Source organism: Letharia lupina, assembly GCF_014066315.1.
Source record: "Letharia lupina isolate WasteWater1 chromosome Unknown contig_2, whole genome shotgun sequence".
In the NCBI taxonomy this organism is placed as follows: domain Eukaryota; kingdom Fungi; phylum Ascomycota; class Lecanoromycetes; order Lecanorales; family Parmeliaceae; genus Letharia; species Letharia lupina.
The window spans coordinates 2,415,270-2,437,708 of NW_023502971.1; the positions used below are offsets into that span (position 1 = coordinate 2,415,270).

The window sequence follows — 22,439 nt, forward strand, 5'->3', positions numbered from 1 at the left end:
AACCCAGAAGCAAGGCATGACTCCCTCTCCGCCACCTCTCATAAACGCCGTCGCTGAATCGTGAAGATAAGCCTCCCCTAGTACCCGTATCCTGCCTTGTCCCCATCGGTCTGCCCCAGTCTCTCTCTCTCTGCGTCATCCATTCTTCTGCCGTTTGCCTCTGACGTTCGGACTGGCTTTCACTTTCGCGCCTAGTTGCCCTCCACTTCCACCAACGCCGTTGATCTCCGTCACCTCTTCTCCCATCTCACCCTTGCCCTGCGCACCACTAGGTCGCCTCCTCTTTCCCGTAACATTGGGACTCGCAGTCGCACTCCCACCAGCGGGCGTACCGGCATTGCTCGGATTGGTACCCTGATGAGAGGCTTGATGAGCCATTCCGACACTGGTGGGACCTCCCATCGAGTTTTGGAGTGCGAGATTTTGCATGGAGGGGGTAGGATGGTTGGAAAGAGTGGCGGGAGAGGCGGTGGGATTCGTATTAATTTGGCCAGGAAGAGCGAGGTGAGCGGCTTGGGCGGGGGACAGGAAGTGAGCAGGTTGTTGCAACTGGGGATTCAAACTGTGTTGTTGCTGGCCTGGGTGGTGGAGTTGAGGGTTGAATTGCGCATGTTGATTTTGTTGTTGTAGTTGGTGTTGGTGCTGCTGCTGCTGCTGGTGTTGTTGTTGTTGTTGTTGTTGTTGTTGCAGCAGCTGCTGCTGCTGGTGTTGCTGTTGGTGTTGTTGGTGTTGTTGGGCGGAGATGTTTGTGCAGTATTGGGCAAGGGCGTCAGAGGCGGAGAGGTGGTCGTGGTGTTGAGCGAAGGAGAAGAGGTTGGCCATGATTGAAAGGGTTTCTGCCAACTGATAGGGTGGTTTGGTGAGTCTAGAGTGCGATAGTAGGAGCTCTTGCAGTCACTTACTTCGAGATATGTTTGGGCACCTTTAGTCATGCCGTATTCTGTCACCATTGACGATGGTACTGGCCTTGGCGCTGGCTGGTCTTGAGCGTGCTGTTGCTTTTGCCGTTGTAGCTGAGCTCGTTTTCCAGAAGCCTTGCTGGTGTTGGGGGACTGCTTAATATCTGGAGACTCTGCAGCGCTTTGAAGTAGCTGCTGCCGAGGCACGTATTCGTTGTGCTCAACCGTGATCAGTTCTAGAAGGTCGATTTTCCAATTCTGGTCAAATTGACACCTGAGACTACCCTGGAAAACAAGCTATGCTAGGTCAGTCGTGCATTCAAAAAAAGCTGTGATAGAACATTAAGATACCTGATGGCCGTTTGTGAACCAGTACACGAAGCTTGACTTGGGGCTTTCGACAGAATGGCCTACACCAGGCAGATTCTTCTCGATAGCATTTGAAAATGTCATCTGGATATTTGTAATCCCACTGTTGAAATACGCCCAGTAGTATCTTGGCAAACTCGGCGTTGATAGCTCGAATTGCTTGCCTTCTTTAGTTTCTGATGACCATAATGATTGTCTGAGCACACCCTTTTGAGAGAAGAAGCTGTCTACGAACGAGTGCCAGTATGCAAGATCATTAGCCTGCTTGCGGGTCTGCATTTGGGTTTGGTGAGTTTCATCCAGTCGTCCATTCAGCTGAGACCTTGGGCTAGGGCTTTCGGAACTTTGGCTGAGATGATCGGCAAAACTGAGAAGCTTCAGGATACCACTCGTGCTCATGTGGTTCGTACGATTCTGGCCCATGGCTGCAGCTGCAGCTTGAGCAGCTTGTTGTTGTTGTTGTTGTTGTTGCTGCTGATGCATCTGGGCTTGATGCTGCGCTTGCTGCTGCTGGGCATGTTGCTGTTGAGCTTGCTGCTGCTGTTGCGGATTAGGCGTGTGCTGTTGACTTTGTTGATTCTGCTGTTGCTGCTGCTGCAACTGTTGTTGTTGTTGTTGGGCAGCTTGCTGTTGTTGTTGAGCAGCTTGCTGTTGCTGTTGCGCAGCTTGCTGTTGTTGAGCAGCTTGCTGTTGTTGAGCAGCTTGCTGTTGCTGTTGAGCTTGCTGTTGTTGCTGAGCTTGCTGTTGCTGCTCCCGTTGCTGCTGAGCAGCCTGGTTTTGGGCAGCTTGAGTTTGTTGTTGTTGTTGCTGTTGCTGCTGCTGCTGCTGCTGTTGTTGTTGCTGCTGCTGTTGCGTCTGTTGCGTCTGTTGCTGCTGTTGCTGCTGTTGCTGCTGTTGCTGCTGTTGCTGCTGTTGCTGTTGCTGTTGCTGTTGCTGCTGTTGCGTCTGCTGCTGTTGCTGTTGTTGCTGCTGCTGTTGCGCCGCATGTTGTGCTTGTCGCTGCATTTGAATGTGCTGCTGCTGTTGTTGTGCCGCCGCCGCAGCAGCAGCAGGGTCAGGCCCAGTTGGTGCCTGAGGCTGAACGGTCATTTGCGGCTGCGGAGCTTGTTGGCCTTGCGTAGTTGCCGCTTGATTGGCTTGCTGTAAAGCGAGTTGTTGCATTTGTGCCTGTTGGTGCTGCTGAGCTTGTTGCTGAGCTTGTTGCTGGGCATTCTGCTGGGCGTTCTGCTGCTGCTGCTGTTGTTGTTGTTGTTGCTGCTGCTGATGCTGTTGAGCTGCAGCTTGTTGCTGCGCGTTGTGTTGGGCTTGGGCTTGAGCTTGAGCCTGAGCTTGAGCTTGAGCTTGAGCCTGAGCCTGAGCCTGAGCTTGCAACTGAGCCTGTTGTGCTTGGTGTGCCCGCATTTGTGCGTTCTGGTGAGTTTGCTGCTGGGCTTGTTGTAGGTGGGCAGGTAGGGGCACGCCGCGCATGGCGGCGGCATTGTTCTGAAGGAACTGCTGCTGGTTCATGGCCTGATTGCCATTATTGGGAACCATTCCATTTTGCTGCTGTTGCTGCATCAACATCCGATGCTGTAGAATACGCTGTTGTTGTTGGGCCTGTTGCTGCGAGGCTTGCTGTTGAGCTGCAGCCTGGGCTTGTGCTTGTGCATGATGCTGTGCGGCGAGTTGTGGATTGTTGGCTACTGAGAATAATCTGTCAGCGAAGAGAAATAAGTCGTTGTCGTATGATGCTGACAATTACATGTAGCGGAACAAGGTGGGAACTTGAGTAGTTTAGATAGATTGTATCTGGAGAATGATCCTTAGACTGATGCGAAGCTTGGGCGGAGATATGCATGCTGATTGGACATCGAGCAAACAGCACCACGAGCGCAGTTGGGGTTGCTCAAGCGGTGATGATCATCCAAGGCCGAGGTAAAAATCGTACAATCATGACGGAAAAGGAACCTGTAACTTACAGAGTTGCATGTGCTGTTGCTGCTGTTGCTGCTGCTGCTGCTGCGCATACATCTGTCCTTGGTGTGGATTCAAGTGAGACAATGCGTGCTGGCTTGGTCCAACCCCAGATACACTTGGCGGTCCGCCACCCTGCATCATTCCGCCCATCATAGGTCCCGCCTGGCTGACTTGAGGCCCTCCCGGCCCTGTGATACCTGGATGTATTTGCTGCCCCATCGAGACTCCAGGCTGTTGCCCTCCGGGTACACCTTGATTCGAAGGGTGTCCATGGGCCATTGGCTGTCCGCCATGAGCAACGCCAGGGTGGCCGCCCATGCCAGGGTGTGTAGTAAACGATGGTGCCATGGCCATTTGTGCCATAGTGGGAAGGGAACGAGGGTGCAGGTTTGTGATACTTGAAGGATATGTCGGAAGGCGTTTGCTTCACGCGAGACCGGGCAACTGGTGGAAGCCTCTCACACAGTCACGGTCTGGACAGGACAAGGGTTTGTCGGTTGGGTTTGTATGACTTCCTTCGCAAGACGTGACGATCTCTTATGATTATGCTCCAGTAAGGCCTTAGTGTGTCTCTTGTTTCCTTCCCGCGAATGGGAATCCTAGAGCTTTCTTGAAGATCGCCGTGAGTGTGTCAACATGATGACTCGGTCAGCCGGAAATTCATAAGGTCGCCGGCGCGTCCACTGTGCTGGAAATGTGTTATTGCAAACGAGGCGCAGGTATGAAAGGTTGCCGCAGTCGAGCTCGAGGCGGCAGGTGACTGGTTGGATGGTTGAATGTTACAGTGCAGCTCGCAAAGGCCCAAACGTCTCGCCCCACCAGCCTCGCTTCAATCTCCGATTCTGTCACACTTCAGTTGACCTCTTCGTCTCTTTCGCGGTCTGTCCGAGTCACGCTCTCTGATTGCGACAGAATGGCGGGATTACGCTCAGATTTCCACCAATGAGCGTTTGATTTTCCAGAAAAGCGAGGGTAAAGAGGGCAAGAAAAGTCAGCCAAAGCGAAATTCAAGGTATCACGACCAGTCAAAAGGACTCCGAGTCGTCAGCAGTGACTCCAAATAGTGCACCTGCTTCCTCATCGAGGCTCGAGCTCATCTCTTCGGGCACTGGCCATTGGCCAAGAACTATCCACTAAGCTCTTCTGGTACTAGTCTTCCACTAATGCGCTAGATAGCAAAATAATATCAGAGCCGGGCACCTCCACGAAACATCTTTCTGTCCAACCCACATTGCTCGAATCATTGTTTTCCTTGTTTGATCCGATGGATATGTCTTCCTGCTTGAGGTATGTAATGATGAGAACTCTTTACGCTTCCTTACATACTACACATGTTGGAACGATGACAACAATATAAAAGTCTTCTTTTCCCACCTGAGTCGACCTTGAAGAGACCAATCTGTCGGATGCCCTTCGCCGGGCGTCTGCTACTTGCCAGTATATTTGTCTGACCATCAAGCATTCACATCCATGCTGCTATCAACCACGCTGTTGCAGGATTGGTGGCTAATTTATCACAGCTCTTAGGCGAATGCCCGACTCCGCCAGATTCGCAAGCTCGACAATTCATCTACGTGAGGTGTACTCGTACCATCGATCCTCTCCACCACTACCACTCAAAGTAAGCTGCATCACGGTAGCTCTCCTTCCCTACACTTGGTTCTTTCATGATGAAACACAATCCACATTCGCAGTTTTCACGCGAACTGGTGCACGAACCTATTAAGCCGCCAGAATCATGTGCGCATTCAATTATGCTTTCCTTGGAAGTCTGATCGAGAACCTTTTCTACAAAGTGCTGCTTGTCATCAACATCAAAGACGAAATGATCCATGGGCTAACATGGATTGCTATTAGGTCACCTCACATGGCCTGTTCGACTCTACGCCTTTAAAGAGAGAAGCTCGAGCTTCATACTCCTTCTCCATAGAGTGACACGTACACAATACCCTGAGCTAAGCTAACACGGAGAGGAGAGAAAAGCTCTGACTTCAGGTCTTTGAAAGAACAGGACAAGGTAGGTGGGAGGAGGCGTCCGAAACAAAGGCGTGCATTCACCAACCAGTGCCATTTCATAGTACAAGGATCTGCATGGTTGAGATCTCTGCTGTGTTGCATCGACGTCCCACATCCTGTTAAGGCTCCAATTAGCCTGCTGTCCACGCCATCGTTGGCCAAGGTATGTGAACGATGGTGTTAAGATTCTGGGTTACGGCGAGACAAGCTCCGTTTTTGAGTAGTCTTTTTTTCTTTTGCATGTATGTAGCAGGAAGCTCCGTAAGCCAGATACCACGATTTGACTACATGCAACAATCCAGTGCATACAACGGCATAGTACGTAGGATTAGCTCGATGGACATTCGCTCTAAGCTCTCGTACTTCGCCAAATCCGCATGGGAGCACTGCGTAGAGATTGTTTCTTGGCAATTGAGCTGTGACTTAGCGACATGCCCCCAAGTGTGGCTAGAGTTATCAGCTGTACCTTAGGAATTGAGAAAACACATCGGCTTGGCGAGCTAGAGCAGCAACCGCGGAGACCCTCCGTGATCCTTTGAAACACTACAGCTTGAAGGCAGAGGGACAATAGATTGGGACAACTTGGACACAAACTTCACAGCCTTTTCCGCTCACATCACAAGTTCATTGTGGACTTCTATTCCTCAAGGCGCCATCTACAATGGCGAACGAAGTGCAGGACCCCCGCATGACTACTATCCACCCTCGAATCCGCTACAATACAATTGGAGGTGTCAATGGACCTTTGGTCATTCTAGATAATGTAGGACCGCGAGCTGAATTCTAGGAACATTAGCTGATATGAATGCGTCAGGTCAAATTTCCTAGATACAACGAGATCGTCTCCTTGACCCTACCAGATGGCTCAGAGAGATCGGGACAGGTGCTGGAAGCTCGAGGTACAACCCCTCCCACCTGTGCCTCGCAACTAGAGTGGGCTGACGCTGCGTGTGATCAGGGAATCGAGCCGTTGTCCAAGTAATCCGCCTTGAAGCTACGTGGAGGCTTTCCTCAGTGCTGATCCTAGATAGGTGTTTGAAGGCACCTCCGGTATCGATGTCAAGAAGGTCAGAGAAGACTCTGTAGACTGTCGAGCACACCGCTGACAGTCAGTAGACCAAAGTAGAATTTACTGGGCACAATCTCAAGATCGGAGTGTCTGAGGACATGCTGGGGCGCATCTTCGATGGATCAGGCAGAGCCATTGATAAAGGGCCCAAGGTGCTTGCGGAAGATTACCTTGACATTAACGGCAGTCCGATCAATCCCTACTCCCGAGTACGTTTGTAACACACCTAACACGATATCCCAAGCTGACAGGCAGCCAGGTCTACCCAGAAGAGATGATTGCAACAGGAATATCAGCAATAGACACGATGAATTCGATTGCCCGCGGGCAAAAGATACCTATCTTCTCCGCTGCCGGTCTACCGCACAACGAAATCGCCGCGCAGATATGTCGTCAAGCTGGCTTGGTCAACAAGCCTACAAAGGACGTCCACGATGGTCATGAGGAGAACTTCTCCATTGTCTTTGCGGCTATGGGTGTCAATATGGAGACAAGTCGATTCTTCACAAGAGATTTTGAGGAGAATGGAAGTATGGAGAGAGTCACATTATTCTTGAACTTAGCAAATGATCCTACGTAAGATTCCTTTGCTCTGCAGCTTGCATTTGTGCTTACAGTGGCAGTATCGAACGTATCATCACCCCTCGTCTCGCCCTAACAACTGCGGAATACTACGCCTACCAATTAGAAAAGCACGTCCTGGTCATCCTCACAGATCTAACAGCGTACTGTGATGCTCTTCGCGAAGTCTCGGCAGCAAGAGAAGAAGTGCCAGGTCGGCGTGGATACCCAGGTTACATGTACACTGACTTGTCCACAATCTACGAGCGTGCTGGTCGTGTTGAAGGTCGCAATGGGTCAATCACCCAAATTCCGATCCTGACTATGCCCAACGACGGTATGGCAGGCAATGTCTCCTTTTCGGAAGAAGCTGACTTCCCTTGCAGATATTACACATCCCATTCCTGATCTTACTGGCTATATCACCGAAGGTCAGATCTTCATCGACCGTCAACTCCACAACAAAGGTGTCTACCCACCCATCAACGTCCTCCCGTCCCTCTCCCGTCTCATGAAATCCGCCATCGGCGAAGGCCATACCCGCAAAGACCACGGCGATGTCTCCAACCAACTCTACGCCAAATATGCCATCGGCCGAGACGCAGCATCTATGAAAGCAGTCGTTGGTGAAGAAGCTCTTTCCTCCGAAGACAAGCTCTCCCTCGAATTCCTTGACAAATTCGAACGTACTTTCATCTCCCAATCTGCCTACGAGTCACGCACAATATACGAGTCTATCGACCTAGCATGGAGTTTGCTGCGTATATACCCCAAGGAGTTGCTGAATCGTATTCCGAAGAAGATCCTAGATGAGTTCTACCAACGCAGTGGTAAGGGTAAGAGAGGGAACAAAGACACGAGGGATAATGAGGAGCAGGATGGAGAGCACGGACAGCAGCAGACGGATGGGGAACAGAATGAGGACTTGATTGAGACGTAGGGTAGGATCAAAGGCTGGAGCGGAATAGATGCGGTGTGCTGGAGGGCTGTGGAGTAATGTGTATACATTTGGCATTGACTGCATGCTTCGCATAGAATGTAAAGCTATACAAGATGCCGAATTCTATCCTCTACCCATAGTTCATCGCCGGAGGCTCCACAGTGACCTTGAACCCTTATCCACATGCCTGAATGCAAGTAAGTAAGTAACCAACGCCTCTCGCAATGCAATGGGTATGCCTCTCCATGCCGCTAAACCGCAGTACCAAAGTCAACTCCTTTCCCCCTATTGGAACACCCACCACCAAAAGCCCCTCCCAACATCCTCACCCATCTCTCCCCAATCACAACCCGTCTCCCTCCCCCTCCCCCTCCCCCTCCCCGGGCGCAACACCAACCTCCTCCTCCAGCAACCCGCTCAACGTACTCCCATCCCGCAAATACACCCACTCCCCCTTCTCCGCCCCGTCACCGTCCGCACCGCGCACGACCCAATCGTATCGCTTGGGCCCGGACACCGGACTGCTGAGCCAGATCTGCTTGTTCGGCGGCTGCTTGTTGAGGACGTAGGTGCCGTGGGGCGGGAAGAGCAAGGTCAATACGCCGGCCTGGGTGATGGGATGGACGTCAGTACGTACGTACGTACGTAGAGTAGGACCAGTAGTGGGGGAAGTGAAAGTGCCGGGAGAGAAGTCGGGGGGGGGGGGTGGGGCACGGACGGAATATTCCACATCCACCTCTTCCCGCTCCTCTTGCATCTCCTCTAGCTGCGCGACCAGACCGTCGATGTACCGGTCGGATATCCTGTGGTACTCATCCAGCGAGATCTCTGCCGCTTCGGCCTTGGCGGCGCGTCGCGGGCGGCCGGTTGTGAAGGTGCGGCTTCGGGTCCGGGGCTGAGGCTGGAGTCGGAGTTGTCCGTTGTGGAGTTTGCCGTGCGGTTGCGTTGTGGGAAAGGAGGACGGGCGGGGTGGGTTGATGGGGTAGCTTGAGGATGTAGGCGCTCTGGGTTGGGAGTGGGAGAGGGAGAGGGAGGGGAGGATGCGGCGGGGTGCTTTTGAGAGGGAGAGGGAGATGGAGATGGAGATGGCTTTGTGGGCCATGATCGATTTATTTTTGGTTCTGGAGACCGGAGAGGTGTGGAGAGGAGATTGTGGAGGAGGTACCTTTTATGCTGGTGGGTGCCATCACTGTAGACTGATAATCGCGGAATGAAGCCGCTATATTGCTTCACTGTGTTTGAGGGTTGGACACTTTCTTCACGCTGTGTTGGAATCCTAGGTGATTATGTTCACCCTCATTCATTCTTACAGACAAGAGCTTAAGTACGGGCATGTTTTACTCAATAATTACAATGGGTTGCCTCTCTACCCAGAGCTTTCAACTTGTAGACCTTTCCCTTCCCCTTTCCACTTCTCCAACCAAGCTTTCACGAATTTTCCAGAGCTTTCAACTTGTAGACCTTTCCCTTCCCCTTTCCACTTCTCCAACCAAGCTTTCACGAATTTTCTAATATATCCGTCTTCGACTAGCCTTGGTGTCTCTCTCAAGGCCGGGCTATGCTTCACCGCAGTCTCGATCTCAAATTTGACATCCCCGGTCTTCTCCTTTCCATACATGCTTTCGAAGTGATCAATCAGCTTAACAGCGGGGTTTCGCTCCGGGTCCCCACCGTTCTTCTCATACTCTCGCAGCTTCTGTAACCATTCGACGACAGGAACCGTCGAAAATTCGAGGCCTGAGCGTTGCAGTTCAGGGAGGAGGGAGCTGGTCCAGGAGAAGGTGTGAGGACTCTCAAGATTGTAGACCAGATCTGTCTCAGAGTCGGAAACTGGGATAGTGCCGGTAGAAATGCCTGCAAGGTCGAGGATGATGGTTGCTAGGGTGTCGACGGGTAGCCAGGACTCGGTCTCATTAAGAGCTGGTAGCGCTTTCAGCGTGAGCGCCGAGCGAATTATCAGTGGTATTGCTTCGGTATCGTTCCACAGCCCCATTTTCCCATCGCCGACAATCTGACCGATGCGTAGTATGCGTGTCAAAGCACCCGCATCTCCAGCTGCGTTACAAATTATGCGCTCGCTGACGAGCTTAGAGCGTGCGTAGCCTTGAGGAAGCGCGGCTTTGAGATCAAAGATGGGTGTCTCTGGGATGATGGCAGGTGTAGAAGTTCCTAGGGCGGTGGCGATGGAGGAGCAGAAGAAGAAATGAGCCGGTGCGGGAGTCGAGACGGAAAGAGAGAATTGGGCAAGGTTGTGGACCCCTTTGATATGCTGTTCTTCAAAGCTGCGAATGCCTAAACTGAAATTCACGGCCCATGCGCTTGAGAATTTCGAAGTCAGCATGCTCTTTTCCAAACCCAAAGCAGAGTGATATCAGAAGGGCACAACCCGAGGGGAAATCCCTATTGGCAATACCAGCACGCTTCGCAGGACAAGTCTAAGGAACACATCGCAGGAATGATTTTTGTTTATGCCACAAGGTCGCGGCTTGAACCAAGTCCAAAGAGCCCAACGTGAGGCAGAGGCTCTGTCTATCAAGAGATCAAAGAGCACAATCGAGACAAGCCTCCCCCCCCCGGTTACATGATACAAAAGCGCGTCATTGGACAAGTCTTGGGAGCACAACCAGGGGAGGAAACATACCTGTGGATGATGGTCGTAGTCTCGCTTTGTAACTTGTTAAACATGTCTGGTGACAGGCCAAGATCTTTTTTACTTAGATCACTAGTCAAAGCGACTGGGAATTTTGTATCTGGTATGCTCAGGTTCCTTTGTCGCAAAGCCTCCAGGACCCTTTCCTGAGGATTCTCGCCCCTGACCAAGCAGTATACGTTGTGCACATCAGGCCGGGTGAGAAGTAAGGCCAGAATGTGTGTTCCCAAAGATCCAGTAGAGCCTGTGAGGACAACGATATGGCCTTCAGGAGCGGGCGATGAGCCCGAAACATGCTTTTGGAATGTCGAGTATTTTTTGATCATGGCCTCCATTTCCTCAATCTCATTTTCATCATCCTCCGGCGTTAGGTCATCAACCCTGAGCGCATCGAGGTATCTTGCCAGACCAGCCACATTCGCGGTATCATAGATCACATTTTGACCGAGTTTCCTGTGGTTGCCACCAAGATCGAGATCTTTCAGTATCAGGCCCCTCATCTGCTCAGATTCCGGAGTCAGCGTCTCTCTTTACAGCTATGGAACCGAGAAACCAGATGATTTTTAAAGGTAGAAAGCCTTTTGGTCCTGGGACATGGTTGTGATTCTAGTCTTAGGACAATTCCAGCGACTTGGAAGGGCTTTCTCCTCCGAAGAAATGGCTTGTGGAAATTGAATACCAAATAGGGAGGACTGACTCGGGAATGTACGTACTTGTATCGCTGTTAGACTGTTGACCCCAGCGGCGAAAAAGTCGTCTTGGGGACTTGAAATTTGCACGCTTAGAGTTTCCCTGAACGTCTTCATGATCCAATCCTCCATCGCAGGTATATCGAGCTGCAAGGTGCCAGTCCCAGTATATTCGAGCCTATCGTACATGAGTTCCATATCTTTAGCAAAAACACGATAGATTTGCGAGCGCTTGATCGATTCTTTGTCTGTCTTCGGGTAATCGACCTCGGCTCCAAAAGGCACTATGGTTTCCTTACTGATCTGTGAGAAGCTCTCAGTTTGAGCATTAACCTTTTGTATAGTAGGCCAAATAGCGTTGATAAATCCTTCGTCAGGCATATCCCTCGACTCGTCGTTTTTGAAAACGAAGATACCAGGTATCGACTTTCCAGTGCCGAAGATACAGCACTCTCTGATGAGCGGATCATGTCGGATTCGGCCTTCTATTGGTAAGGAGAGAATTTTCTCGCCGTTGATCAAGGTCAGACGATCATCCAAACGACCAACATGTTTCCAAGCATCCAATTCTGGGTGTTTGACAAATATGTCTTTTGAGTGGAACGACTTCGGTGGATCGTCAGAATTGGAAACAACAAGCGCTTCCAATCCGTGTAGGTATATGCATTCATATGTATCGTCTCCCAAAGGCTTCATCCATATGTACTTCGCCACAGGCGGTGGTATCCGAATATAGTCCCACGAATTATCCCCTGGGGCACGGTTGGACGAGGTACCAAGGCTACCGATTTCTGTTGCACCCCATAGTGTTTCTACGTTGACGCCTTTTGCAACCAGATCATTTCCCAGATCATCGGGAGCGCCACTCCCAGAGAAAATCACCCTTTTACAAGTTTTCATTGCATCAACTCCCCTCTCAGTCTGGGCGAGAAGCTCCATTGTGTATGGCACCACATGCAGTATATCGGGCTTGACATGATGGAGTACTTTGATAACATAGTCCGCCGTCACGGGTAAGCTAGGATTGTACATGTAAACCGTCTTCCTATCCATCATGCCATGAACTACTACCCAGCTCCCATATCCGTGACTAGCACATTTCGAAGTCAGCACTCCCATTGGTGGACAAAGATTCGAGTAATAAGACATGTTTAAGAAATGGAATGGGTGGCAGAATGGGTAATTCGTTCCTTCAACATGTCTCGCGAATCAAAAACAGTCTCGACGAGGAAGAGAGAACTCAGAGATGTGGCTTACAAGAAAGGAAAAGTAGTGAACTCGGTCTGCCCCTTCGGTGCAGGTATCTTCATCATGAGACGTCGATGGGGAAGATAGATTGGTTTAGGCAGCCCAGTCGAGCCGGACGAGTGCAGAATACCTAGAGTCCATTCTTTCTCCGCCTTCCGGTCTACATTCTGGCGCTGAAATTGTGGCTCCTTTGATGCTGGCTTATCAAAATCTTCTCGGGATATCAAATTCATCCTCTCAATTTTTACGAGCTCTTGTGTGTGGGCGACAAGGGAGGCGATTTGTGTGGTTTTCCCCGGTATTATCGCAACTCCACCCGTTTCTCGTATCAGCTTCTCGCATGCGTTGGGTGCGAGTCGAGGCGAGAGGCATAGCGATGTGTAGCCTAACCTGGCAAGCGCAAAGAATGTGATTATGTACGCAAGGTCTGTGGGACCTAGCAGGGCGATCACTGGAGGTGTCTCATGGCTGCTCTTGGTCTGGGATCCTCCATAAGCCACACGCTGAAAGCAGGACATGCCCGATTGCCTCACTCACAGGATGTAATCCGCATCTCATATAGTACTTTGCTGCCTGATCCACGAATCGATCTATATCCTTGCCTGTAAACTTTTCGTAGTCAATAGTACCTTGTTCAGACTTTGGGAAGCACAGTAATGGCACTTGTATCTTATCTGCAGCTCTGAGGCGTAGGAGGTCATCGGAAATTATCAGATCTTCCTCTTCAACCGGTATGTTTCCATCTACCATGGAGTCTGCTGTTGCTGTGGGCGCCATGGCTGGACCACTTTGACGGCTTCAGAAGAAGTACACCAACTGATGTATGAAATATAGGATCACAGTGAAGCAAGTAAGGGATGTACAAGAAAGAGGCGATTATATCCTGAGTGTACTAGCAGTCCATTGAATACTTGTATGTTCCGAGGAAACAAACCAAAAACACATCAAATAAGAAAAGAGGTTAACAGCTGTACAAAGTGTCATGCCACTGAGGGGTCATGATCCCGACTTTCGGAGGCCAACTTTAGGGGCAAACTCAACTGCCGATGGGTCCTAGTTCTATCGGAATGAGTCCTGGCCGCAGGCGACGACATGTCGACATCACCATGCAGATAAAGTACTTTAGACGCGCTCGGCCTACATAGCCGCCAAGCTACCATTCTTTTCTTCAACAAAATCTTTGCTAAATGCCAAGGAGAGGAATGGTGCAACGAGTATAATAATTTCGTGGATTCAATTGACTACGTAAATAATCTATAATCTTTATGTGATACCGTACTAGTCATTGACTTTGCGCCGCTGAGTATAGAACTTTCCTTCCATGAGACCAACGAGCCTCGCCGGTGGTCTGGCGTTGGGTGGCTACTTGGCGGTCTTGGGTCTAAAATGGTAGTCCTGTCCCAATGGTTTTTCCTAAGACAGACGGGAAATATTCCTGTTCATGCTCCGTCTCTGTTGTATCGTAGCGCAGAGTCTGTAAGCATAATATCACCGAGCAAATGAGAAGAGACCCAAGTATAACATATCTGACATGAAGGTCCGCAAGGTCTCCTTACCTAATGACCTCAACATCAATATCTGGCGTCGTTCTTGAACCTCAACCCAGCAACGATCCAAAAGACCCATCGAGTCGGCGTCGCTCCAAGAAACTTATCATTCTTGCGACATTATGCCTAGCCGGACTCAGGCATCGGCTCGTCATTGGTCGTCTTGGTCGTTCTCCAGCCCGAAGCGAAGACTTATGGGAGGACACCCACGGAGGTCGCATGGACAGTACTCAGTTAGCTCTGTCAATTGAGTGTAGATGATGCAACGCTCACTCTCCCGCCAAACAAGGTTCTGCAGATACTGCCGGCGAAGCCGTAGGACCTATCATTTCCGCACCTATGGCTTCTGGATGCGGTCCAAGTTCTGTAATATTCTGGAGCGTCTTTGGCGTTCTTGTCTTTAACGTTTGGGGAGCGTGTATGACCAAGTCGACTCAGTTCTTTCCCTTCCTCCTGTCTATATTATTCTCGGTACTGTGTGGCGCCATTCTTCCTATCTTAGGAACTCGCATCATGTTCGATATTTTCTACGTTCACGAGCGGGGAAGAGCCGGATCTTCCATATCATTTTCCTTCTGAGTTTTGTTGCCACTCCGACGTTGGGTCCATTCTCTTGGGCAGCGGTGGGCTAGGACATCATGTTTTGCTGGACGGTTGGGCTCTGCGGTCTCACTCTGATTATGATCTTCCTTTTCAAGAAGAGACTGGATCCGACCGTCAGGAAAACAGCCTCTACCCTGCCCAGCCGAAGTCATTCTTGCCCACTAGAATAGCATCCTTCTTCCCTTGCATCAAAATTGGTCCGCGTACAACGCTGGCCGAGACCGTAAGTCGCAAGATTGAAAGACCACAACTTGAGCTGACAATTCAGTCAGGGCTGGATCATTGCTTTGCCACTCATTAACGGTATCACACCGGCAGCCCTGATCATTGGGCTGTACGCCGTGATTAGTTTTGGCTTCACTGTCATGCTGCAAATCCTCCAAAACGTTTAATTCGAAGAGCCGCTCAACATGTTTGGCTTATCCTAAAACAGAACGCATACTGTAAGCATTGGCCGAAAGGTAAGGGTTTAAACCAGTCCAGCTGACATTGTACACCTTGTCTCCTTCACCAGCTGGCTCGCTCTCTACAGCGCCCAGATCTACGGCCATCTACTAAATGACCGTGTACCAATGTGGATTTTCAGACGACGTGGTGGTATTTGGAAACCAGAACACCGTCTTCACAACCTTTGGATCCCCGCAATGTGCATCCCCATCGGGCTCGGCCTCTTTGGCGCATTTCTTTTCAATCACCACTCTCCCATTGTTTCAGCACTAGCTTCGTTTCCTGTTGGCTCTGGGGCTTTCGCCAGCGTGCTATTATCGTCACTTACTACATCGAATGCTTCACTCATTATCCAGCCGAAGCTGGTATTGTCATGAACTTCTACCGACTCTCATTCGGAACGACAAGGAGCTATTTCATCACTCCACGGGTCACTGCTGTTTGGATACAATGGACCCTCGGGATGTCTGCCTTTTTCGTTTTGGGGTCATTTGGACTGGTTGTGCTGTTGATGTTCAAAGGAGAGTCCTCTCGCCAGATGCAGTCCACCAGGATTGCTTATCTGAAGCGGGCGCAAAGTTGTTTAACGTGGACTCGAAATCGAAGGCATGGGTGTATCTTGCGAGGAGCACTGGGGCGTCTGGCATCTTAGGCTTAAGAAAGTATTTAGTCAGTATCCATATAGTAATCTAGTCAGTATTCACATTGTATACCCAGGACATATACCCAGGGCATAGGCTGGTCTAATGTTGGCGGAGGATCTTTAGTGGTACGAACCGCTCGACCTGAAGATCTGCCCATATTTTAGATTGAGCTCACAGAGCCCTTTCAAAGAGAGGTGCACGAAAGCGTGGTAGTCAAAGTGGTACCAGATCCCAAAGTGGAGACGATAGCACCGCATGGTCTTAACAGAAACCTTTTGGCGCCTGAGGTCTCTCATTCATTCTGACAGCTCGCTCTGTATCGCCAACAACGTCTGCTAATTTTCGGTGAACTAGGAGGCCCCACACAATGAAGACAGTTTAAACTCAAAGACAACGCCTCTGACCCATATGATGTAACTTCCAACATTGTGCGGGGCGCAACATGGGGCATCGCAAGAGGACATGGCCTCTACAACCTAGTACACATACAGCAGCGCCGTTACAGGTCCCGGGCACACCTCAACAGTCGTCACCGCAGCATTTGGGAACTTCGCCCGTCAAAATGGCCAACATGTCGAACCTCTACCGAGACCCTCGATCCATCATCGCCACTCACCATGACACCTACCCCTACATCTCCCCCTCCAAGTTCACCGGATCCCTCAACGGCAAGGTCATCCTCCTCACGGGCGCCGGTCGAGGCATCGGCCGAGCCTCCGCCCTCGCCTTCGCCGCCGCCGGCGCGAACGTGGCCTGCGTCTCCCGCACCCACTCCGACACCCTCTCCCTCGTCCACGAGATCTCACAGAAGGGCCACCCGCGCGCCATTGCGATCGCGGCGGACGTCGCCGACGCGGACGCGCCGGGGAGGGTGGTGGGGGAGGTGCAGGGGGAGCTCGGGCCCGTGGATGTGTTGGTCAACAATGCGGGGATCTCGAGGATCAGCGACGTGGAGCATGAGCATGGGATGGGGGCCGCGATGGAGGTTGTGGAGGTGAATGTGAGGGGGGCGTTGAACTTCATTCACGCGGTGGTACCGAGTATGATTCAAAGAAAGCGTGGGGTCATTATTAACGTGAGATCTTTTTCATTGGTTGGAGATGCCGGGTCGATGTAAGCTGACGAGCACACAGGTCGTCTCCGTTCTGGCAACTATCTCCCTCCCCTACTTCTCAGCCTACAGTGCCGCCAAGGCAGCCCTCGTTCGATCTACTCATATCATGGACCTTGAATTTCGGCCCCATGGCATCTACTCCTACGCTGTGCACCCTTGTATGAGTAGAGATACATCGTTGGGCGAAGGGGCGCTGAATTCGGAGGCTCATGAGAAGGTGGAGGGGGTAAAGAGATTCATGGAGGACTTCGTACCCAGTATGACTGATACGGTGCAATTGCCTGCGAATACATTTGTGGCGCTGGCGGCGGATCCGGATGCAAAATATATGAGTGGGAAATACATCGACTCAACACAGGACTTGGGAATGGTTTTGGAAGAAGCTAGGAAGGGCTCAGGGAGCAGGATAGAAAGAGAAGGCTTGTATATCTTGAAAGTCGACACGCTATAAAGAGGTATCTAGACCAGGAGAATCCTTCATTTCCCCGAGACCCGGCGTTGGAAGCTTCAATATAGTTTTCCGAACCCACGCAGAGCCAGCACTCCGCTCCTGAGAACTGATCACTGCCTTCTACTCTGTGGTGCTGCCAGCGAGAACCTCACTAGCCGCAGCTTGCACACTTCCCAGTCCAAAGCTCTTGTTTTGCATTGGAGCCAGCTCGACCGCACCGTGGAACGCCTTGAGAAAATACCTCACTTGTCACCACTTTGCAGAGTCACTACGAAGCGGTCTCTGGTTCCTGTCTTGGAAGGGCTCGTAGCTTCTCCCAGCATCGCTTGGTAGATCAACTTACACCCACGAGCGCCAGCCACCCTTGTACTTCCACTTGCGGTGAAGCCGCAGCAATCATGCTGTATCTGAAGGCATCAAGGCCGCGGAATTGTAATTGATGCGTATAACAAACCCTTCCTCGTTCTGGAAAATGTCTTCCGATATCGAACCGAATAAAGAATGCGCTGTGCCCGTTTCGCAACCCCAATGACCAGCGTCGACGGATCTGGTGTCGAAGATAGATCCACTTCATTTTCCTCAAAGCCACCATGTACCCAGGTCTGGGTGTAAAATGGTTGTAAAAGAAGGGATTGAACGGCGTTGGCTTCGTGGGGTTGGCTTCGCAGGGTTGGAAATGACCTCGAATCCTGGCATATGTTCTCTTTTTACAAATGGCGTACTGTTTACAGTCTGCTTCGTAGATTGATCCATCTCTGTCGAGCCCGCTTTATACACGCATTTCTGCGCGGGCTTATCCACGGGGATTTTTCTCAGACGCGCACGTCCGTTGTGTTGAAATCAGATCCATTTCTCGCACGACACTCTCGATACGTTGCTCAAAGGTCTCTTCAACGTTCTCAAGGCCTGTGCCATCGTTGAGAGACCGTGAGGGTAGAAACAATCGCGTCGTGGTGTTGAAAGGGATCTCCTCGAGATCTTGATGTGGTGCCCATTTCCAGTTATCCACAATACCCTCCCGACTTGAAAAGACTCTTCTCTCCTGATTCAGACACCAAATAAGGTCCCCAGTTCCAACCAGTGTTCTCGTACGATCAAACCCCGACTCGTCGTCCGCAACGGCCGTTCCAGCTTGCCGAATTGTATCATCGTCCCGATTTTCACTCCCTTTCATACACTGCCCTCACTACATCACTGCCGCCGCATACACAGTGCTCATGGTATACGCTCGGACGTATGAGTGCAGTCTGCCGCCCAGAGCTGAGGTCCTGGCGGGCATCCCGGAGACCATCTTCCAGGAGCGGACCGCCCCAGCGGTCAGAGGGTGTAGAACTATGTATGTTAGATTCTAGCAACAATTTTGCTTCCATGCTGTATTCTTGCAACACATACATCTACCCTCGACCCGTATTGCGAAAATGCACATCGGTAGCATGTGCAGAACAGCCTCTGCGGTCTGGCTTTTCACTGTTCGCTTGCCATTGTATCAAGGGGCCGTAGAATGGCTGCCACGCCTCAAATCTGTGCACTCTTGCTCCTCTCAAGCCTCCTTATTTTCCCCGATTTTGTCATTTAGCAGATGGTTTCGACTGTGAGCCCATACTTCTAGCCATGTATGGTACTGAGGCTGGATATCCACAGGAGCATTCGCCGGCGATTGACGCCGAGCTTACAGTCCAATGACCTTACGAGCTCGACGAACATGAGATGCGGCAGCGATTTTGGGGTCACATTCCAGGGCTCGACAAATTACGTGCAAGTGAGACGGGGCATCTGATCCGCCGTTTTGAGGCTTCAGAGGCTCGGAGAAAAGCAGAAAAGTATGCGTAGTCGTACAGTCGCGTGGGTGCCTAGGATGTCTATTAGTCTAAACGTCTATGGCCTGTTCGTCTAATGAGTGAGTAGCTTGTCAGCACGTTGTGGAAGACGGTCCGTCTCCCTACATCTTGATGCCCAAGCAAAATTGTCCAAAAGATCATCTGATTTGTATCGTCAAAATCAAGCAGGACCACTAACGATTTAGTGCTGAGTAACACGCACACAACAATTGTGGCGACTGCGTCCGGTTCGGCCGGCCTGTGACCTAGTAGTGTCTTCGTCTCACGTGCGCAAATCTGAGGGAGAGACGATCCTCATGTATTATTTATATCACGTTGCAAAACCCAAAACGTCCCGGTACCTGGCCGATAGAGAGCCATACGGTTCGCTCTCCCGCTTCCCGTATAATCAAATCCGAACGCCCGATCAGCAGACGAAAGCAAATCATAACCTCCGATCCCGCCCCCAGAATCCCCCTCGGTACCAGGATTTCCTTCAGCAAACACAAACCTGAAAACCCCTTGAATGTTTTCCAGTATCCAGAATGTTCCAGCCCCTGGGCGATAGAAGGCTAGGTGATCAGCCATGCCACTGCCGTTGAAATCGAATGCGAAGGCTTTGTCATCAGGCGACTTGATGAAGTAGCCACCGATCCCGCTACCGGGGTCCCCTGTGTGGTAGACTGGGGAGAAATCCCCTCGTCGATTCTGCAAGATCCAAATGGTGCCCGTACCGGGCCGGTATAAGACAATGTGATCTGGTTTGCCGCTGGAACTGCAATCGAAGGCGAAGGCTCGGTCGGCTGGGGACCCGAGGTCGTAGCCACCAATTCCAGCGCCTGGACTTCCTTGAGCATATACCGCAGTGAAGACGCCGCATTTGTTCTCGAGAATCCACATTGTACCCGTTCCAGGGCGATAAAGAACCAGGTGGTCGAGTTTGCCGCTGTGGGTGTAGTCAAATGCGAAGGCCCGATCTGCAGAGGACGCGAGGTCGTAGCCGCCAATTCCGGCGCCTGGACTTCCTTGAGCATATACCGCATTGAAGACGCCGGATTTGTTCTCGAGGATCCACATTGTACCCGTTCCAGGACGGTAAAGGGCCAAGTGGTCGAGTTTGCCGCTGTGGCTATAGTCGAAGGCAAATATCCGATCCCTCGAATCCTGGAGATCATAGCCCCCAATTCCTGATCCGCCATCCGCTTGCGCATAGACTGGAGTGAAGTTGTTGTTATTGTTTCTGACGATGAAGATGGCACCATGCCCTGGTCTGTATAGAACGAGGTGGTCAAGTTTGCCGGTATGGTCATAGTCGAACGTTGTGATATGATCCAAGGGGGATCTCAGATCGTATCCTCCGACGCCTTCGACTTGGCGGCTCACAGGACTGTAATTAGCGCCTGAAGATGAGACATGAAGACGACGAAAGCTCTCTAGCAGTACCATGAAATTATCTTCTGACAGTTTCCGACTCGCTTGGGTTTCTTTCAATATGCTCTGCGAGGTTTCATCGAGGCCTATCAGCCGACCGTCGGATACGTCTAGTCGTTTTCTAGCATTCATAGATCAGCTCTACTAAAGAAAGGATGATCGATCTCGTACTTACAGAATCGAGATCTGTAGAATAGTCTTCAACTCATTACGATACATTTCCAAAGTATGAGCCAAAAGATCCAACTTAGCCTTCCCCCAGACAGTTTTGAGCGCTTGCCTGAAACTATTCCATTTGACATGCTTAGTACCAGACATCAATCTCAAGCGTTCCAGCTCATCCAAAAGATCGCTCGCAATGGCACCGCACGCGCTGGAGATATCCCGCAGATGCTCATCCTCTGGACTCAAAGCTTTATCCGCAGCCTTACAACTTTCGATGAAGGCGGAAAGGGTGCAGCTGGCGCTGAGAAGGCTTTCGGTAACTACTTGCTTGTGACGATTCTCGGGAAGGCTCCCGTCGAGACTTTTACGAAGCTCTTTGCTTTTCGTGACTATGCGAATGCTGTATTCGATCATTTGCCCGATGTTGGCGGCAAGACCCAATGCCGCCATGGCACTTGCCGGATCGCCCATGACAATGTAAGCAAGCCAGCGCTGGTCGGTGATGATACCAGCTGTCACGGGAGCGACACGTCTGGTGTTTCTGTCTCAACTACGGCGGTTTAAAGGGTCTTTTTTATTGCAAAGCGGCTTCTAGGCGCAGACGTCGACGAGGAGGAACATTTCTCCTTCCGAAAATAGGTTGCCATTTGTCTGCCTTAGGGAGCAGAGGAATGGAAGTTGTGTGGTGTAGCCTTGCTTGATAGATACAGAGGGGGCAAATTACCGAATCATACCCCGAAAGTACGAATCCTTACCGAATCATACCCCTAATTACCGAATCATACCCCTACACCAAATCACACCCAAATATGGGGTATGATTCGGTAATTTGCCATTGCTTGGGGTATGATTTATTTGGTAAGTTGTTAAAGTGGCCTCAAACTACGAAGGAGATAATCCGCGATCTGGCTTATTCGATCATAGAAATAAGGGAGTTTCTCCGACCGCATTTGATGAGAATTCTATCAGCCTAAAAACATCAGACGAAAGCCGAGTGGGCGAAATTTCGAGCCCGGGGGTGTCCGCACTTCACGCTGCAGACACCCCTATTCGGGTCCCGTAGGCCCCGTAGGGCCCCCGAAAGAATAATTTCTACTACGCTGCGCAACGGAGCGAGGTAAGCTTCGGGGGTCAAACCCCGCCCCGAACCCCGCCCCGTTGCGCAGCGTAAATACCACCGTCATCAATAATCAAGTCGACGACTACTATCAAACGCTCAGTAAGCCTACCGCTACCATTAACTTCATTAAACCCTCTTATATCAGAAAGCTATCATTTAAGATCCTCATCAAATCATACCCCAAGCAATGGCAAATTACCGAATCATACCCCATATTTGGGTGAAATTTGGTGTAGGGGTATGATTCAGTAATTAGGGGTATGATTCGGTAAGGATCCATACTTTTGGGGTATGAATTAGTAATTCGCCCGATACAGAGGACAGCGCCAAGACATATTAGCGTGTGCAGAAAACGTTGGAATACTTGGCACTGAGAAAATCACACACACACCACCAAAAGTAGTACTGAATAGATGAATCTTCTCCCATATCGCATTCTACCACCTTCCTTATTATATTTAAAGCTTCTGTATATCTCGCTTAGCCAATTTCTATTATTTCGAAATACCCCTCGTAACGATCGATAGAAGGGGCTTACCTTCGCCTATTTAGTCTAGAATTATTTATTTATTACTTCTATATTAAAGATCTAATGCTATCGTTAGAATATCTTACGATATATTATAAGAAGAAGTTAATATAATCGTTTTTCGAGAGAGTATTTTAAGTATAGTGCTATAAGAGGCTATATCTTTAAGACGAA

At 50.6% G+C, this 22,439-nt stretch overlaps 7 protein-coding genes across 7 annotated transcripts; 2 read left to right on the forward strand and 5 right to left on the reverse strand.

Moving 5' to 3' along the window:
* Positions 1–135: 135 nt before the first annotated feature.
* Positions 136–3,578, reverse strand: HO133_004760 (uncharacterized protein; the record flags this gene model as incomplete). The annotated part of the gene is made up of 4 exons (XM_037295674.1): positions 136–843; positions 903–1,196; positions 1,251–2,950; positions 3,227–3,578. 4 exons carry the CDS (start codon positions 3,576–3,578, stop codon positions 136–138), a joined length of 3,054 nt encoding a protein of 1,017 aa, XP_037157675.1.
* Positions 3,579–5,901: 2,323 nt separating this feature from the next.
* On the forward strand, positions 5,902–7,810 carry HO133_004761 (uncharacterized protein; the record flags this gene model as incomplete). The annotated part of the gene is made up of 8 exons (XM_037295675.1): positions 5,902–6,003; positions 6,055–6,139; positions 6,199–6,218; positions 6,272–6,307; positions 6,357–6,518; positions 6,569–6,885; positions 6,933–7,207; positions 7,257–7,810. The coding sequence occupies 8 exons, from the start codon at positions 5,902–5,904 to the stop codon at positions 7,808–7,810; spliced, it is 1,551 nt and encodes a 516-aa protein (XP_037157676.1).
* A 343-nt stretch (positions 7,811–8,153) lies between these two features.
* HO133_004762 (uncharacterized protein) lies at positions 8,154–8,912 on the reverse strand (the record flags this gene model as incomplete). Its single annotated transcript, XM_037295676.1, has 2 exons — positions 8,154–8,417; positions 8,448–8,912. 2 exons carry the CDS (start codon positions 8,910–8,912, stop codon positions 8,154–8,156), a joined length of 729 nt encoding a protein of 242 aa, XP_037157677.1.
* A 264-nt stretch (positions 8,913–9,176) lies between these two features.
* On the reverse strand, positions 9,177–13,174 carry HO133_004763 (uncharacterized protein; the record flags this gene model as incomplete). Its single annotated transcript, XM_037295677.1, has 5 exons — positions 9,177–10,128; positions 10,452–10,960; positions 11,174–12,239; positions 12,407–12,876; positions 12,935–13,174. The coding sequence occupies 5 exons, from the start codon at positions 13,172–13,174 to the stop codon at positions 9,177–9,179; spliced, it is 3,237 nt and encodes a 1,078-aa protein (XP_037157678.1).
* A 2,906-nt stretch (positions 13,175–16,080) lies between these two features.
* HO133_004764 (uncharacterized protein) lies at positions 16,081–17,203 on the forward strand (the record flags this gene model as incomplete). Its single annotated transcript, XM_037295678.1, has 2 exons — positions 16,081–16,713; positions 16,772–17,203. The coding sequence occupies 2 exons, from the start codon at positions 16,081–16,083 to the stop codon at positions 17,201–17,203; spliced, it is 1,065 nt and encodes a 354-aa protein (XP_037157679.1).
* A 793-nt stretch (positions 17,204–17,996) lies between these two features.
* Positions 17,997–18,573, reverse strand: HO133_004765 (uncharacterized protein; the record flags this gene model as incomplete). The annotated part of the gene is made up of 2 exons (XM_037295679.1): positions 17,997–18,380; positions 18,412–18,573. The coding sequence occupies 2 exons, from the start codon at positions 18,571–18,573 to the stop codon at positions 17,997–17,999; spliced, it is 546 nt and encodes a 181-aa protein (XP_037157680.1).
* Positions 18,574–19,335: 762 nt separating this feature from the next.
* On the reverse strand, positions 19,336–21,087 carry HO133_004766 (uncharacterized protein; the record flags this gene model as incomplete). Its single annotated transcript, XM_037295680.1, has 2 exons — positions 19,336–20,572; positions 20,627–21,087. 2 exons carry the CDS (start codon positions 21,085–21,087, stop codon positions 19,336–19,338), a joined length of 1,698 nt encoding a protein of 565 aa, XP_037157681.1.
* Between the last annotated feature and the right edge of the window lie 1,352 nt (positions 21,088–22,439).